Source organism: Panthera tigris, chromosome A3 (genome assembly GCF_018350195.1).
Source record: "Panthera tigris isolate Pti1 chromosome A3, P.tigris_Pti1_mat1.1, whole genome shotgun sequence".
In the NCBI taxonomy this organism is placed as follows: Eukaryota; Metazoa; Chordata; class Mammalia; order Carnivora; family Felidae; genus Panthera; species Panthera tigris.
Window position 1 is genome coordinate 103,621,128 of NC_056662.1, and position 16,710 is coordinate 103,637,837.

At 37.6% G+C, this 16,710-nt stretch overlaps 1 protein-coding gene across 5 annotated transcripts in view; it reads left to right on the plus strand.

The window, feature by feature from the left end:
- The window catches only part of NPHP1 (nephrocystin 1), a 58,783-nt gene that overhangs the window by 23,180 nt on the left and 18,893 nt on the right, over positions 1 to 16,710 (plus strand). For all 5 annotated transcript variants that reach the window (XM_042982033.1, XM_042982034.1, XM_042982035.1 and 2 more), the window contains 3 exons: positions 10,998 to 11,072; positions 12,820 to 12,930; positions 14,225 to 14,307. In XM_042982033.1, the coding sequence (XP_042837967.1) occupies positions 10,998 to 11,072; positions 12,820 to 12,930; positions 14,225 to 14,307 (269 nt within the window). The remainder of the gene's footprint in view (positions 1 to 10,997; positions 11,073 to 12,819; positions 12,931 to 14,224; positions 14,308 to 16,710) is intronic.

A 16,710-nucleotide genomic window follows, 5' to 3' on the forward strand; every position in this document is an offset into this window, starting at 1 on the left:
CCATGTGAGGATGAAATGAGTTAATATAATAGTAAAGCACTTAGAAAATACATAGAACATAAATGTGGCTAGATGAGATATGAAGCGGATACCTTAGTCTGGGGAAGTGGAGATCTCGGAGAGGAGAACCGTGGCTACAGGGATACGTAGACCGTAAAAACCACAATTTGGTGCTGGCTTGCAGATGGAGGGTGAGGGAGAGCGGGGTGTCAAACATGCCACTAGGTCTCTGGCTTCCACATCTGGGCAGTTGGTGGTGACACTCAATGAGATAGGGAGCACTGAGAGCTGATCAGATTTGGAGGAGTTTGTGGGTTTAGCTTCATTCGTGCTGAGTCTGCTTGCAGCTCCCAGTGCCCTTCTTTCTTTCTGAACTGGGAATAAATAAATGAACCGGGTGATTCCAGTGATCCTCCCTCATTTCTACACACCCTGCACAAAACGCTGCCATTAATAAGCCAGTAGGTGTCGTCAGCGACCAAAAAAAGATGAATTGCCTTCTTTGCTTAGATCTGGTTTGATATTTCACTTTCCCTCTCCCTATGCTCATGAATGAGAACCTAAAGACTGGAATTTTATTGATCTAACATATCAAGGTATTAGAAGTTATTCACTAAAAATAATAGAAGGGAATTTATGTAACTAATCTATGTCAAAGTTCCAATTGACAAATTAGAGATGATAGTTAATAGTTATATAAATACTTGTGCTATTTACCTAAGAGTGCTTCCCTACTTCTAGGGAATAAAAACAATAAAAGCATTATTGTTAAAACTCTATGTAGAGTTTGAACTCTAGAACCATAAGAACTCTAGTTTTAACTCTAGAACCACAGGAACTCTGGTTTTAGCTCTAGAACCATCAAGAACCACACCACACAATATTATATTTACTTCCGCCATCAAGCATAATTTAGAAAACTTGGAAGACAATCTGTTGTATTTATCCTTATTTTTACTCTTTCCATTGTTCTTCCTTCCTTCCTAACGTTAAAAGTTTCCTGATTTTAACATGTTCTTACTGTTGAGAGAATTTCCTTTAACCACTCTTTCTGCTGGCTACAAATTCTCGTTGGTTTTCTTTATCCAAAAATGCCTGTTGCCCGTTTATTCCTGAGGCATATTTTCACTAGATATGGAATTATGGTTTGGCCTTTCTTTCTTTCCTCCTTTCTTTCTTTGTTTCTTTCTTTGTTTCTTGCTTTGTTTCTATCTTTCTTTCTTTCTTTCTTTCTTTCTTTCTTTCTTTCTTTCTTTCTTTCTTTCAGCACTTGAGAAATATTGTGCCCCTTCGTTCTATGGCTTCTGAATGGCAATCCACTGTCACTAGAATTGGTGTCCCCTTATTGGTAAATCTAGGTGTTATTTCTTTCAAGACATATGGGTTTCGTTTTTATATGTTTATGATGTACTTGGGCATGGATTTCTTGGGTTTATCTTGTTTAAGGTTTGCTCAGCTTCTTAAACTATAGGCTTATGTCCTTTGGCAAATTTGGGGATATTTCAGCCATAATTTTCTTGAATACTTCTCTAGCTCCAGACTGTCTTCTGGGACTCTGATGACAGGAATGTGAGATCTTTTGTTATAATCCCACAGGTTCCTGAGGCTCTGCTTATTTTTTTTTTTTCCCATCAGCTTTATCTTAGTTGCTCATAGTGCATAATTTCTATTTTCCTACCTTCAAGTTCCCTGATTCTTTGCTTTTTTATTCAACATTTGAGTCTGTCCAGGGAGTTGTGTGTGTTTGTGCACACCTTGGTTATTGTGTTTTTCAATTCTAGAATTTCCGCCAGGTTGTTCATTTTTATCTTCCATATCTTTGTTGAGAGTTTGTATCTCTTTCTGTATTTTAAATTAGTTTCAAACATGTCCATAGTTGCTTATGGAAGTATTTTTAGGTGTCTGCTTTTCAGGTGTCAGATAATTCCAACATTTGTGTCATCTCAGCGTTGGCATCTGTTGATTGTCCTTTCTCATTCAAGCTGAGGTTTTCCCGGTTCTTGGTATGATGAGTGATTTTTCAATTGTATCGTGGACATTTTGGGTGTTATGGGTTTCTGGATCTTATTTTAACTTCTGTTTTAGCAGGCCCCTGACACCATGCTGTCAAGGGAAGGTAGGTGGCACCTCACCACCCCAGGTGAGAATGGAAGTCCAGGTTCCTCACTTGGCTTCTATTCACATCCCTGGGGGGACAGTGTGCTTCCTGACTCTGGGGCCCTGAGAGAAGTTCACGCTCCTCACCAGGACTCCACTGACAGCACTCACTGTGTCGTGCCTCAGGACCTATGATCCCTAGCCAGTCCACTTTCCTGGCTCCACATTGGACGTTATGTATAAAATAAAAATAAGGTTTGTAAATTTCATTATATTAAATTTTACGTCAAAAAATAACTGTGAATAAAAAATGAACTCTAGTTAACGATATGCATGCTAGTTTAGAGAGAGGTTGCTAATGTCTGCAGGCTTGCAGCGCATCAAAAAATAAGATGAATTGAGGGATAGATAGATGATATATGTGATAAAGCAAGGATAGTAAGATGTTAATGGTAAAATCTAGGTGATGAGTATATGAGAGTTCACTGTATGTTTCTTTTAACTTGTCTGATATGTTTAACACATTTCAGAATCACCACCATTGTATATTTCACCCCTTTAAAACATGAATTAAAAACCCTTAAGTACTCACTAAGAAATAATACATCCACTAATTACCCATCTGTTTTGCCAATAAGAGAAATAGAAAGCAAGCCTGTAGCTTACATTTAGAATCTTTCAGATCTTGGAACATTATAATTTTCCAATTTGTTTACCTGTCTCCTTTTAGATCTATTTTATACTCACCTTATTTTTATTGGAATTAACAATATTTTTAAAAATATGAACAATTTTAAACATAGAAATGTGCGGAGGGGTGCCTGGGTGGCTCAGTCGGTTAAGCATTTGACTCTTGGTTTCAACTCAGGTCATGATCTCATGGTTTGTGAGTTCAAACTGCATGTCAGGCTCTGCGATGGCAGTGCTCAGCCTGCGTGGGATTCTCTCTCTCTGCCCCTCCCCCACTCAGCACACACTCTCTCAAAATAAATAAATAAAACAAACAAAAAAAGGAATGTGCAGAGAATAACATAACAGACACCCATGGCCTTATCACCTAATTCTATTGAAGCCTCCGAGTTTGTAATAAGTACTCTAACTTCTTTTAAAATAAAAAATGAGTACTTTCTGTTCAATTTTCTGTAAACCTAAGACTTCTCATTAAAAGTAGTCTATCATTTAAAAAAATTTTCTTTTACATTTATTTATTTTTGAGAGACAGAGAGACAGAGCGTGAGCAGGGGAGGGGCAGAAAGAGAGGGAGACACAGAATCAGAAGCAGGCTTCAGGCTCCGAGCTGTCAGCACAGAGCCTGACGCGGGGCTCGAACCCATGAACTGTGAGATCATGACCTGAGCCAAAGTCGGCCGCTTAACCGACTGAGCCACCCAGGTGCCCCAAAAGTAGTCTGTTATTTTAAAAATAAATACTGCAGCGGTGCCTGGGTGGCTCAGTCAGTTAAGCATCTGACTTCAGCTCAGGTCATGACCTCATGGTGTGTGAGTTTGAGCCCCACATCAGGCTCTCTGCTGACAGCTTAGAGCCTGGAGCCTGCTTCGCATTCTAGGTCTCCCTCTCTCTCTCCGTCCCTCCCCGACTAGTGTTCTGTCTCCCTCTTTCAAAAATAAACATTAAAAATAAATAAATAAATAAATAAATAAATAAATAGATAGATAGATAGATAAATAAATAAATAAATAATGAAAATAAAAGTAAATACTGCAAGTATGATCGAAAGCCCCAATGTATCCCTCCCACATCCTGCTGGTTTCCTCCCTCCATATAGATAACGTTTATCCTAAATTTTGTTTTATTAATTTTATACAGCCTAATTTTTAATATTCCCATGCTTTATAAAATGGTATCATATCCTTGTACCTTCTGCAAATTTCTTTTTTTCCCTTTATGTTTTATCCAAGTTGATGGATTTTGCTCTTGGTCATTCTTTTTAACTGTTGAGTGGTATTTCATTACATGGACATGCCACCATTTATCCATTATTCTCTTGAACATTTCTATTATAGTCTTTCAGGGAACATTCTTATACACGTTGATTTGCGTTCATGTGAGACAAGGCTTTAGAATATATATAAGTGTACTTGGGAGTAGATTGCTGAATGGTGGATTACTGTGTTAGGTAATGCCAAATTATTCTCCACAGAGGTTCTTCCAGGTAATACGGCCGTGATCCCAGTTTCTCCATATCTTCACAATCGGTATTATCTTACCAATGTTTTGGGTATGAAATGGAATCTCATTGTGGTTTTGGTTTGGATTTCCCTGATATCTAGTGTGTTTTTAAATGTCTCTTCTTACGTTTATTAACCAATCAGATCTCCATCATTATGAATTGTGTTTTGTGTCTTTTGCTCATTTTTCTTTTGGATTTTTATAAATTTAAATCTGTCATTTGGATTTCCAAGCTTCGTATAACTTAATGTAAGTATGTTAAGTATATAATTGATTTATAATTCTTGATAAATACTGGACATTTTGTTGGTTATTTGCATTCCAAGCACTTCCAGGTCTGTGGGTTGGCATTTAAGTTTGTGTTGTTTAAGTTCGCTTCCAAGAACAGAAGTTCTAAAGTTCATGGATGTTAGCTGTATCAGTCTTTTCATTTATGGTTTATGCTTTTCATGTCTTGTTTAAGAAATCCTTCCCTTGTATGGAAACCAATCTGACAATAAATTTCATATTAATAAAATTAAATTGAATTAAATTAAATTAAATTAAATTAAATTGAAAAAGAAATCCTTCCCTATGTCAGGATCATAAAGATACTCTCTTTTATTTTCTTCTAAATATTTCTGTTCACTGTGGTATTGACTCTACCTAGAATTTATTTCTATGTATTTTGTAAAGTAGAGATCTAGTTTTATTTTTTCCATATTTATAGCCAGTTGTCTCAATAACATTAATTGAAGAGTTCATCTGTTCCCCATGACTTGCAAGGCGGCTCTGTTATGTAACAAGTGTTCATCTCTATATGGGTTGGGTTCCGGTGTCTGTTCTGATCAATTGGTGTATTTGTCTTTCCCTGGACCAATAATAGTCTTAACTGCTATGGCTTTATAATATGACAAGTCCCCTCAGTTTGCTTTCTATATAAATTATTCTTAACTAATCTAGACTATTTGCTCCTCCATATGAATTTTAGCATCAACTTGTTAAATTACATTTTAGAACCCGGTTGGGATTTTTAGTAGAATTGCATTGAATTTTTAGATTCATTTTAGTAGAAGCTTTACAGAATTAAGTCATAAAGCCTTAAACATATGATATGATCTTTCTATGTATTCTGATCTTCATTTTTATTTTATCACAATGTTTCATAATTTTCTTTATAAAAGTCTTGCATATTTTTTGTTTAAATACAAATATCTTGGGGTTTTTGTCAGTTTTAGATAAATATATCATCATATTTATTGCAAATTGGATCATTGTCCAAATCCAAATATAGTAGCCACTAGCTGAATGTTACTATTTAAATTTAAATAATTATTTACTTAAATTTAAAATAACTTTAAATGCATATTAATTTAAAACTTAATTAAAATTAAATAAAATTTAAAATTTAGTTCCTTAGTACCACCAACTACATTTCAAGTGATCGATAGCCATATGTGGCTAATGGCTGCCATATTGGGTAGCACACACAGAATGTATTTATTATCACAGAAAGTTCTATTAGAGTTCTATTGGACAGCACTGGGTCCCTATATCAAGAATGTTACTGAGTAACACATTTGAAACTATGACTTTTTTAAAAGATGGTAAAACATAAGTCACATTGGTAATTGATTGACATGGTTATTTAACAGTCTGCCTTTGCCTTTTCATTTAAAAATCAAATTTTTATCATGAAGTTTTTCAAACATTCACAAAAGTAGAGAGAATAGTATAATTATCAAGGTTTTGCTCAACTGGCTAATCTATCCCCAATGTTTTTCTTCATTTTTTATAAATGCATTGTAGTGAAAACTTTTGACATTCCATTTTACTCCTATATATATGAATCAATATGTATGCATGTATAAACATATAAACATTTTCTTACATAACCACTTTGTTTAATGTCCACTCATTTTTGAGAGAGAAAGAGAGCGAGTGGAGGAGGGGCAGAGAGAGAGGAAGATACAGAATCCGAAGCAGGCTCCAGGCTCTGAGCTGTCAGCACAGAGCCAGACACAGGGCTCAAACCCACAAACTGCGAGATCATGACCTGAGCCGAAGTCGGACCCTTAACTGACTGAGCCACCCAGGCACCCCGCATAACCACTTTTCTTACATAACCACCATTATCCCCTCTGCAATATTCAGAATCATTCCATTTTTCTATCTAATACCCAGTCCATATTCAGATTTCCTGGTTGTTTTAAAATTTTTCTTCGTATACTTGTTCTGATCCATACAAAGTCCAAACATTGCATTTGGTTGTCATGTATCTCAAGTCTCTTTTAATCCAACAGTCTCCTTTATCCTGCCTTTTAATTTTTGTGCCATTAACTTGAAGAAACTGGGTCAGCCATCACAGAGAATGCCTCACTTTCTGGAGTAGCACTGCCCATAGAACTTTCTGTGATAATGGAAATATTCTATGTCTGTGCTATCCAGCATGGTAGCCACTAACCCAATGTGTCTTCACACATGGCTAGCATGACTATTTAAATTTTAAAGTTAAAGTTAAATAGCTACATGCGACCAGTGGCTACTATATTGGATAGTACAGCTCTGGAAGATTTCTTTTTACTTCCTTTTATTATTATTAACTTGTTTCTCTATTTACCTTCCCCCTACCTTATTATTTCCTGAAAATTAGCTAGTTTTGGTAGCTATACGAATTGGAATCTTCTTTTTATATTTTCTTTTTTTTTTTTTTTGAAATTGTTTAACTTTTTATAAGTTTATTTTTGAGAGAGAGAGGGCATGAGCATGGGAGGGACAGAGAGAGAGGGAGAGAGAGAATCCCAAGCAGGCTCCACCCTGTCCGCTCAGAGCCAATTCAGGGCTTGATCTCACAAACTGTGAGATCATGACCTAAGCTGAAATCAAGGGCTGGATGCTTAACCTACTGAGCCACCCAGGAGCCCCACCTCTTATATTTTCTAAGTGGTTATGATTGATGCATAGAAAGCTATTGTCATTTGGAAGTTGACCTTATATCCCAAAACTTTACTAAAATTGCTTATTATTTCTTTTTTTTTTTTAAGTTTATTCATTTTGAGAGAGATCTCATAAACCGTGAGATCATGACCTGAGCCGAAGTCAAGAGTCGGATGCTCAACCGACTGAGCCACCCAGGCGCCCTGAAATCGCTGATTATTTCTAATACCTTTAAAATATAGTGTCACTTAGACTTTCTATAGTCTCAAATTTCTTATGTGTATAGTTGCATTGCCTGCAAATAAAGACAGTTTTGTCTCTCCCCTTTTTATACCTTATGTCTTTTTGCTGTCTTACTCTTTGGGCCAGGGACTACCAGGAGAGACTGCCTTGTCTTCTTCCTGATACAGATGCCAGTGTTTCTGAAGACTCGCCAATGGGATGTTTGTTACAAGTTGTTGATAGGTACTCTTTCTGTGGTGAATTCTCCTCTGCTCCAAGTTTTCATATTTACAAGTAAATGTTGAATTTTAGCAAATTCTTTTCTTCATCTATTGAGATGATCATTTGACTTTATTCCTTTAATTTGTTGAGCTGGTATACCACAATAATAGATCTTCTGATATTGAAACATCCTTTTATTCCTGGGATAAGCTCTTCTTGATCATAAACTTTTTATTTTGTTTAAAAAGAAACACTGCCGATTGTTTGGGTTCACAAAAATTTGTTTGGGACCTTTGCATTACTATTCATAAGCAAAATAGGCTTATGATTTTTTTTGTATTGTCTATATCTGGATTGAGCAGATATTAGGCAAACCTCATTCACTATAACATGCATATATTTGGACTTATTTCCCTTATTTGTGTGTATCTTTTCTGTTTATCATCTTTTATCTTTGCTTTTCTCATTCCTGTCATCTGTTGAAATATTGTTGTCCACATTCCATTTTTTTCTACTTTTGATTTGGAATCTATAGATTATATTTCCATTAAGTGGTTACCTTTCAATTTTTAACATACCTACTTAGCTATAAATTATTCTCATAAATCTAAAATTATCCTGTACTTCTGTCTTTTTCTTAACACATCAAAGATACTAATAACATGCTTTATTGAATACCCTGCCCACATCTTGTTAATGTTGTCTAGAAGTAAATCTGGCCTTTTAAAAAGATTTTTTTTAATGTCTATTTATTTTTGAGAGACAGAGTGTGAATAGATGAGGGGCAGAGAGAGAGGGAGTGGAAGAGAAAGAAGGAGACACAAAATCCGAAGCAGGCTCCAGGCTCTGAGCTGTCAGCACAGAGCCCAACATGGGGCTCGAACCCACGAACCAATGAGATCATGACCTGAGCTGAAGCAGACACTTAACTGACTGAGCCCAGGTGTCCCTGGCTTTTTTTTTTTTTTTTAAACAATCAATATATAATTACATATATCAACATATCTTGTTAATTTCAATCCTCAGGGTTATTTCTTGTGTTGTTAGTACAGTATTTGATTTCTTCACGTATCTTTAGAGACACATTTTACATGAAAGATATGACTCTCTTTTCCCTCCTACCTAATAGTGGTGTGGTTTCTACCATCAGCACCACCCCACCCCCCCCGCCCCAATTCCAGTCTAGAACCAGATTTTATAGTGGAATTTAACGTTCTTAATCTAAGGTTCATGAAAGGGCCCGCTTGTTGCCTTTGTTCCCAGCCTGGTATCATGGCTTCATCTCTTTCCTCTCACCTGCTTAGGTTCACCACTTCCTATGAGGGGGAAGGTTGGCCACCATTTCTTTTTCATCCTGCTGTCTTCAAGCCGTAAGGCTGTCTGTTCTGTCATGTGTTGAGTACTGTCAGCCTCTGTAACAGGTAAAGCCAGCCTCTTGCCATCACATCCTGCTTCTAGACTCAGAGCCCGGGAGATCCCCGATTTTACTCCCACCCTCCTCACAGCTTTCCCCTTCTATCTATGGTCCATTGAATTGTTCATCTTACTTTTGAGTTCTACTCTCTTTAATTATCACTCTTTTATGTTGGGAGCAGAGCCACCGTGTTAATGTGTAAATTCAACATGCCATCTTGAGCAGAAGTCCTTATGTATTCTTAATACAATTTGCTAAGTAGAAGCCTCTAAACTTTTTGAATGCTTGATTACCTCATCCTTTGTGTTCTGGGTTTGTGCAGAAAACAGAGTGGTTCTGAGCCAATTGTTCACCCGCTCATGCTGCAGTTTTTGCAAATGTAAAATGAGGTGTTTGGACTAAGTACTTTTTAAATGTTTATTTATTTTAAGAGAGAGAGAGAACAAGCGTGAGTGGGGGAGGGGCTTGGAGGGGGAGAGAGAGAATCCCAAGCAGGCTCCACGCTCAGCACAGAGCCTGATCTGGGGCTCCATCCCAGGATCATGAGATCATGACCTGAGCTGAAATCAAGAGTTGGACGCTTAACCGACTGAGCCACCCAGGCACCCCTGGACTAAGTCCTTTTTAGCTCTCAGAGTCCATAAACCAAAAAAGGTGTAAAATTATCAAGCAGAAGAAGTTACTCCCGAATTAAAATCAGGATTGTCCAATTTGAAAAGATAAAAGCAGAGATGGTAGGAGATCTCAATTTCAATGACTGCAAAGGACTTTTTGGGTATTAGAAGTGAGAAACGCTTCTTGAAAAACTAAGAGGAACCTTAGAATAGACAAAATGCAGTCTTACATTTAACACCAGGTAATAATGAAAACAAGTTTGTACTCCGAGAGTTCAGGCTGAGAATATATATTATTTTAGGAGGTTTTAAATAAATTCCTACGTATTAGTTGTTGAAGGAAACGAGCACTTTGTATATGTGGAAAACAACTCAGCTGCCCGTAAGATAATCCTAGTTGTCTACCAGTAGGGACATAGAGGGCAGTGAATTGAATCTGACCTCATAGGACATGTTTGGGATAGTTTCTAATTGTTTTTTAAAGTTTAGTTTTAAAAGTGCTGTACTAAAATATTTGTATCTAAAATAAAAATTTTAGGGGCACCTGGCTGGCTCAGTGAGAGAAGCATGTGACTCTTGATCTCAGGGTCGTGAGTTTGAGCCCCACATTGGGTGTAAAGATTACTTAAATAAATAAACTTTTAAATTAATTAATTAAATAAATAAAAGTTTTATGTTGTTTCTTTGGAAGATGTCAATTTTAGCAATAACTTTACAGAATTTGAACTCTTCTTTGTAGTTTTTTCTTCTTTTGTATTTCATTGCCTTATGTACATTGTGGGACTAACTTCTTGCAGAAGCATTTTACAAGAGATTGAATTGTAGGAAGAGTATAATATACGGGGCTGGAGGTCTTGAAGGAAACTGAGGCTGTGTATCTGGGCTATTATTAGCATTGTCAGTCTTAGTGGCATGGTGATGGGCTACCATAAAATGCTCGTGTGGGTCACATTTCTTAATAGGTCATTTGTAGCTGAAATTTCACTTGCTTTTCTGGTAAACCTGTCTCAGTAAGTATTTCACTTACTATAATTTATTACTAGTGCAAAGATCTGAGTCTGAATTTATTTTTTCAGTTCTTTCATTGTTTTAGAAATTAGTGCTATAATAGTTTTTTGTTAACCGTTTTTAAAGTTCTGTATGTACTTGATGTAAAAAAACAAATCACAGAGTTGCACAAACTAAAAAGCATAAGAGCCCCCTCGAGGCCCTCTGCTCCACGCAGTATAGCCTGTTCCCTGTTCCCTGTTTGGGATATAGGAGTGGTGATGTTTGAGAGAGCTCTCTACAGCATGATCTCATCTAAGAAAATCTCATTTCAGGTTCTGAGCAACATTCATACAGTCAGAGCCACATGGCAACCTAAAAAGCCCAAAACATGGACTTTTTCTCCCCAGGTAAGGAATCTGCTCAGTGAATGGAATGAAATGTGAACATCTTTTACCTGTTAAGTGATAGGCAGTTCATCTCTAAGGCAAAGCTGTCCACATGTACCTCTGAGATAATGTGTTTATGTTAAGCACAGAATATATGAGGCCGGATTTGAATCTTTGGATTATCTCACGTTCTTTGGGGACTTGATGAAAATTACTTTTGTTTCTGACTCATCAGAGTTACAATTCCTATGAATCATCCCATTCAGTGGATTGCAGGGTTCAATTCTAGGAAATGCCCCCTGATGAAAATGAAAACAAAAAGATAAATTTAGGAAGTGTTTTTAACAAATAAAATCAACTGTGTTATTGAGAGCTGTGGTTTGATCAGATAAAATCAAAGGTGACACCCAGGGCTGGTACATTATACCCAGGCACTGTTACGACTGGAACAAGAAAAGACTGGAATAAGGTTAGGTGGTTTCAAACCACTGAATCCCTATGACATAGATGTTAGTGAACATGAAGATATCTTTATGTTCTTGTTATAATATTGTCGATAGTTTATTTTGCTTTACTTTTTTTCTACCTCCAAAGTCTCATTACTTTAGTATTTAGTTCCCATAACTAATTGCCTTGGGGCACCACATCCTAAAAATCCTTCACTAACCTTTCTCTTACTGCATCAAAAGATCTTCCAGCAAGAGGGGTTCAGGGAGAGGGCACAGGTTGTGGAAGAGGCCCAGCCATCTGGCTTGTGTGCTGTGTGTATCCATCTATAGCTCATCTCCTAAAAGTCCAGTTTGATTTTCTAAGTGTCCCACCGCTTGTATTTTGGTACAATGCTTCACAATTCTGGTGTTGCATGTGTACATGAAGCATTTAGGTACAACTTTCTAAAATTTTTTGGATATAAAGATGAACTGTTTAGAAGGATAAATCATATGAAATTGTTCCTTTGTTGAATGAAATTAAGTATCTGTTAGGTGCCAGACATTCTTCCCAGGCATTTGGGAACTTACCCGTTAGTAGAGAAGAAACATATACAGACAAGTATAATAACAATAATCGGTGTTTATGGAGCTCTATCCATGTGCCAAGCACGGCGGTAGGTCCTCCTGGGCACTATCTCATTTAATCCTTAGAGTAACCCTGTGGAGGCGGGGTTCCTGTTGATAACTACCACAGAGACAGAATGTAATGGTTATATAGGGCTCCAAGTACTGTGGAAACACAAGAGGAGGGTGACATTAATTCTAGCCCTCAGGCTCAGGGAAGGTTTTGTAGAAGAGAAACTAGGCCTTCAGGGATGGAGAGGATTTTATAGGCAAGACAGAGGGATGTGGTCGTCCAGAGAGAAGGAAAGGAATGAGCAAACAAGGAAAATATGTAAGGCCCACCTCGGGAAAGTTGAGCAAATGTTTGCATGAAGTCTTCGATTTTGGTTCTGTTTACAAAGAACAATGATCTATATAAATATCTTATTATGTATGCAAATTATTTTTATGACACCTCTGAGGACCTGGGTAACAGTAGAGTAGCCTCTACTCTAAGCAAAGAGCAAGTGAAGGTAAAGGTTATCTTCCTTCAACACAACAATTAAATTTTTTAAACTTGAAATCCTTGATGGGTCCAATCCATTTGGTTTTTGTTTCCTTTAAAAGACCGTTATTGTGATGCAAATGTGTAAACTGTGTACAGATGAGTAAAGCTGAAACCTCCCTCCCATTTTAAATTTTTATTAGTAACTTCGTTTTCTTCATTATTTCAGGTCACAGGCATCTTGCCATGCTTGCTTGATGGTGATTGTTTTATCAGATCCAATTCTTCATCTCCAGATCTTGGAATATTATTTGAACTTGGAATTTCTTATATTCGCAATGTATGTCAGTTGAAAGATAAAGCTTTCTAATGTTAAGAGAAGTTTTAAAAAAAGCATTTACAAGTAAAATAGTTGAGGTGTTAATGTGTAATAGAATTTTAATCTCTCAAGGAATGGCAATGGTGGTATATATATATGTGTATATATATATATATGTATATATATGTATATATATACACATATATATATATACCGCTGCTTTTTCAGTAGCATTTACAATAAAACTGTATTTATTTATATTTATAGCCTGAGTAAATGAACTCCAGTGCTTTTAAGGAATCAAGGTTTGAAAAGGATGAGACTTTTCAGAAAGTGATAAGGCATGTTCAGTGGCATTCCAGCAGTGTTTTACCTTGTCCTAGAGGGTCAGGGGTGGCACTTAACCTTGTGGCTGACAGTTCCCATTAAAGGACCTGCCAGAGTGGTAATTTTTATAAAGGGAACGACAGAACCTTGGATTATGTCACATAAACGATTGAACCAGCGGGTGTGGGTCTGTGATAGTAATTTACTTTTCTATTAAGTTTTTAATTTTAATTCTAATGTAGTTCACATAGAGTGTTATATTAGTTTCAGGTGTACAATACAGTGATTCAGCAGTTTCTGTACATTGTTCAGTGCTCATCACGATAAGCGTGCCCGTCATTCCCTTCACTGATTTCATGTGATAGTAATTTAAATGTCTCCACACTCTAATAGTACCTTGGTAGGTATAGTATATATACTTGGCCTCAAGGTAACTCGGAGAACCAACTGTTACTATATTAATAATATTACACCACGCTTTCATTTCTTTAAGGCAAATTCATCCATATATGTTGTGGGTGGGCAGGACAGGAGAGGGAAGCAGGGCCCCCAAGCAAGTCCCCAGTGGCCTTCAGCAGCTGACAGTGGAGGTAAAGTTCTAACCGATGATTACAAAATTAAAAATGATTGAATGTGTGCGTTTCATCTCTCACTGAGACAAAGCTCAAATCCGGCGTAGTGTTGTGATTTAGATCATTCCACAAAATATTTGTGTCACTCAAGAAACAGTAGCAACAGTTTCCACATCTTCAGGCTTAGGGGATTTTCAAAAGTGATTCGACAAGAGAGGATCTTTCCTTTATATAACTGCCTTTGCCATCTGGCCCACAAGGAAAATGGGACCCACCGTGTTTCACGTTATTTTCTTGGGAGGAATTGTTTATTTCTAAAAGTGAATGCTAATTTTGTTCCCTGTAAAGGACTTAGTATGTGCTTTTAAATTGGACTGGCTCAGACATTCAGTTTTGTATGCCTTTTTATTTCCTAGTCAACCGGTGAAAGAGGAGAGTTAAGTTGTGGCTGGGTGTTTCTTAAACTTTTTGATGCCAGTGGACTTCCTATTCCAGCAAAGTAAGTCGGCTGTATATTCCTTCCAAATGAGTAATTTTGTAGAAACTCATCATTTAGAATCTGCATACCTTAGGTTTGCAGAGTGTACATTCTGTTAGCATTTCAAAAATTTGTGGGGAGAGGGCTTTTAATGTTGATTGTAATGTGCTCTGAAGTAGTGTATGAAAACAGCATGCGCAGGGTCAGGAAGAAAGTATTTTAAAAGATGTTGAGGGGCTCCTGGCTCCTTCGATTAAGTGTCTGACTTCAGCTCAGGTCATGACCTCACGGTTTGTGAGTTTGAGCCCCGCATCAGGCTCTCTGCTGTCAGTGCGGAGCCTGCTTTGGATCATTTATCTCCCCCTCTCTGCCCCTCCCCAACTCACTCACTCTCTCTCAAAAGTAAATAAACATTAAAAAAATTGTAAAAAATAAAAATAAAAACTAAAAGATTTTACTCTCTGCTGAAAATATTTTTTCAGTAATTTTCTGTGGTATTAGCACATTTCACAGTGCTGCAACAGAACCTAATTCTCTCCAGAGAGTGGGAAAGCGAAGTCCAGGGTCCCCAGGGTATCTGTGACTCCACCTTTCTTCTTCTTCTTTTTTTTTTTTTTAAGTTTATTTAGATATTTTGAGAGATAGTGCAAGTAGGGGAGGGGCAGAGAGAGAATGAGAGAGAAAGAGAATCCCAAGCAGGCTTGGCACTGTCCATGCAGAGTCCGATGCGGGGCTCAAACTCACGAATCATGAAATCATGATATGAGCTGCAGTCGGACGCTTAACTGACTCAGCCACCCAGGCACGCCCACCTTTATTCTAAAGGTGATACGTTGAAAGCGTAATGGCAATGACTATAAACGAATTCAAAACTTACGACCAAAAGACAAAAAACAAAAAACCAAATATTTACCATATTATACATAACAAATTATTATCGCTAATATAAAAAGGGCTCTAAAAAATGAGTAGGAAAGACAATTCAAATTTTTAAATGGGCACAAAAGAATCTAAGTCTAGGATATAAATAAGAAATTTACAGAAGAGATACAAATTGGCAGTCATCAGGATGGTGATTAAGATCCAAGGCTTGGAATTGTAAAATTCAGGGCTCTCGTCCCGGCTCTGTCTGTGTAACTGTAAGCCAGGTTCCAGGCTCTTTAATGTGTGCGAACCTCAATTTCCTCTATCTTTAAAATGGGAGATTATAGGGGCGCCTGGGTGGCTCCGTCCGTTAAGCTTCCGACTTCAGCTCAGGTCATGATCTCATGGTCCGGGAGTTCGAGCCCCACGTTGGGCTCTGTGTGGACAGCTCAGAGCCTGGAGCCTGCCTTGGATTCTGTGTCTCCCTCTCTCTCTGACCCTCCCCCGTTCATGTTCTGTCTCTCTCTGTCTCAAAAATAAATAAACCTTGGGGCGCCTGGGTGGCTCAGTCGGTTAAGCGTCCGACTTCGGCTCAGGTCATGATCTCGCGGTCTGTGGGTTCCAGCCCCGCATCGGGCTCTGTGCTGACAGCTCAGAGCCTGGAGCCTGTTTCAGATTCTGTGTCTCCCTCTTTCTCTGCCCCTCCCCTGTTCACGCTCTGTCTCTCTCTGTCTCAAAAATAAATAAATGTTAAAAAAAAATTTTTTTTAAATAAATAAACCTTAAACAAAAATTAAAAAAAAATTAAAATAAAAAAATAAAATGGGAGATTATAATAGTTCCTACGCCAGAGGTTTTATTATGAGGATTAAGTCAGATAATGCTCCCTGCCTTCTGTGGCTTCTACTTACATCCAGGGGTGGGCATGGCCTCTTTACCACAGGGCAGAGGTAAAAGTCCAGATTCCACTTCTCTGATGTCACCCTAGTGGTAAGGGGAGGGGCACCCCCTCAGAGGATGTAAGAGCCCAGACTGCTTGTGATTTAAAAGAAAATGTCTTTAAGAATGTCAAAGGTTTTTAGTTGTACCTAGTTAGGAGAGAGAAGTGTGTCTATTCCATCTTTCTAAAGCGAAGTCACGGCTATTTTTCTAAATGAGGTAGAAGCCTATGTACTGATACAGAAACATTTCGCATATGTATCATTATATGGACAAAGCAAGTTGCAGAATAGTATGCGTGCTGTGGCTCCACTTTTATTCATGGAAAGCTGTGTTTGTGTGGATATGTGGGCAGGTGGCCTCTGAGGAGCAGGACTAGGGAGGCAGTGCCATGGGATGAAAGAAGGCTTTTATCTTCTAGTTTCTACACTTAGGTAGTATGCAACTTAAAGAGAAACGTGTCAGTTTAGAGCTTTACTGTGTATATATATATATATATTTGTTTGCGTTTGCATAGAAAAACGTAGGACAAGGGCCTTACCAGACTAGAGGGGACAGGATAGGGAGGGATTCTTTTGTTTTTTTTGCTTACCATTTCTATGCCGTGTAAACATTTGAAAA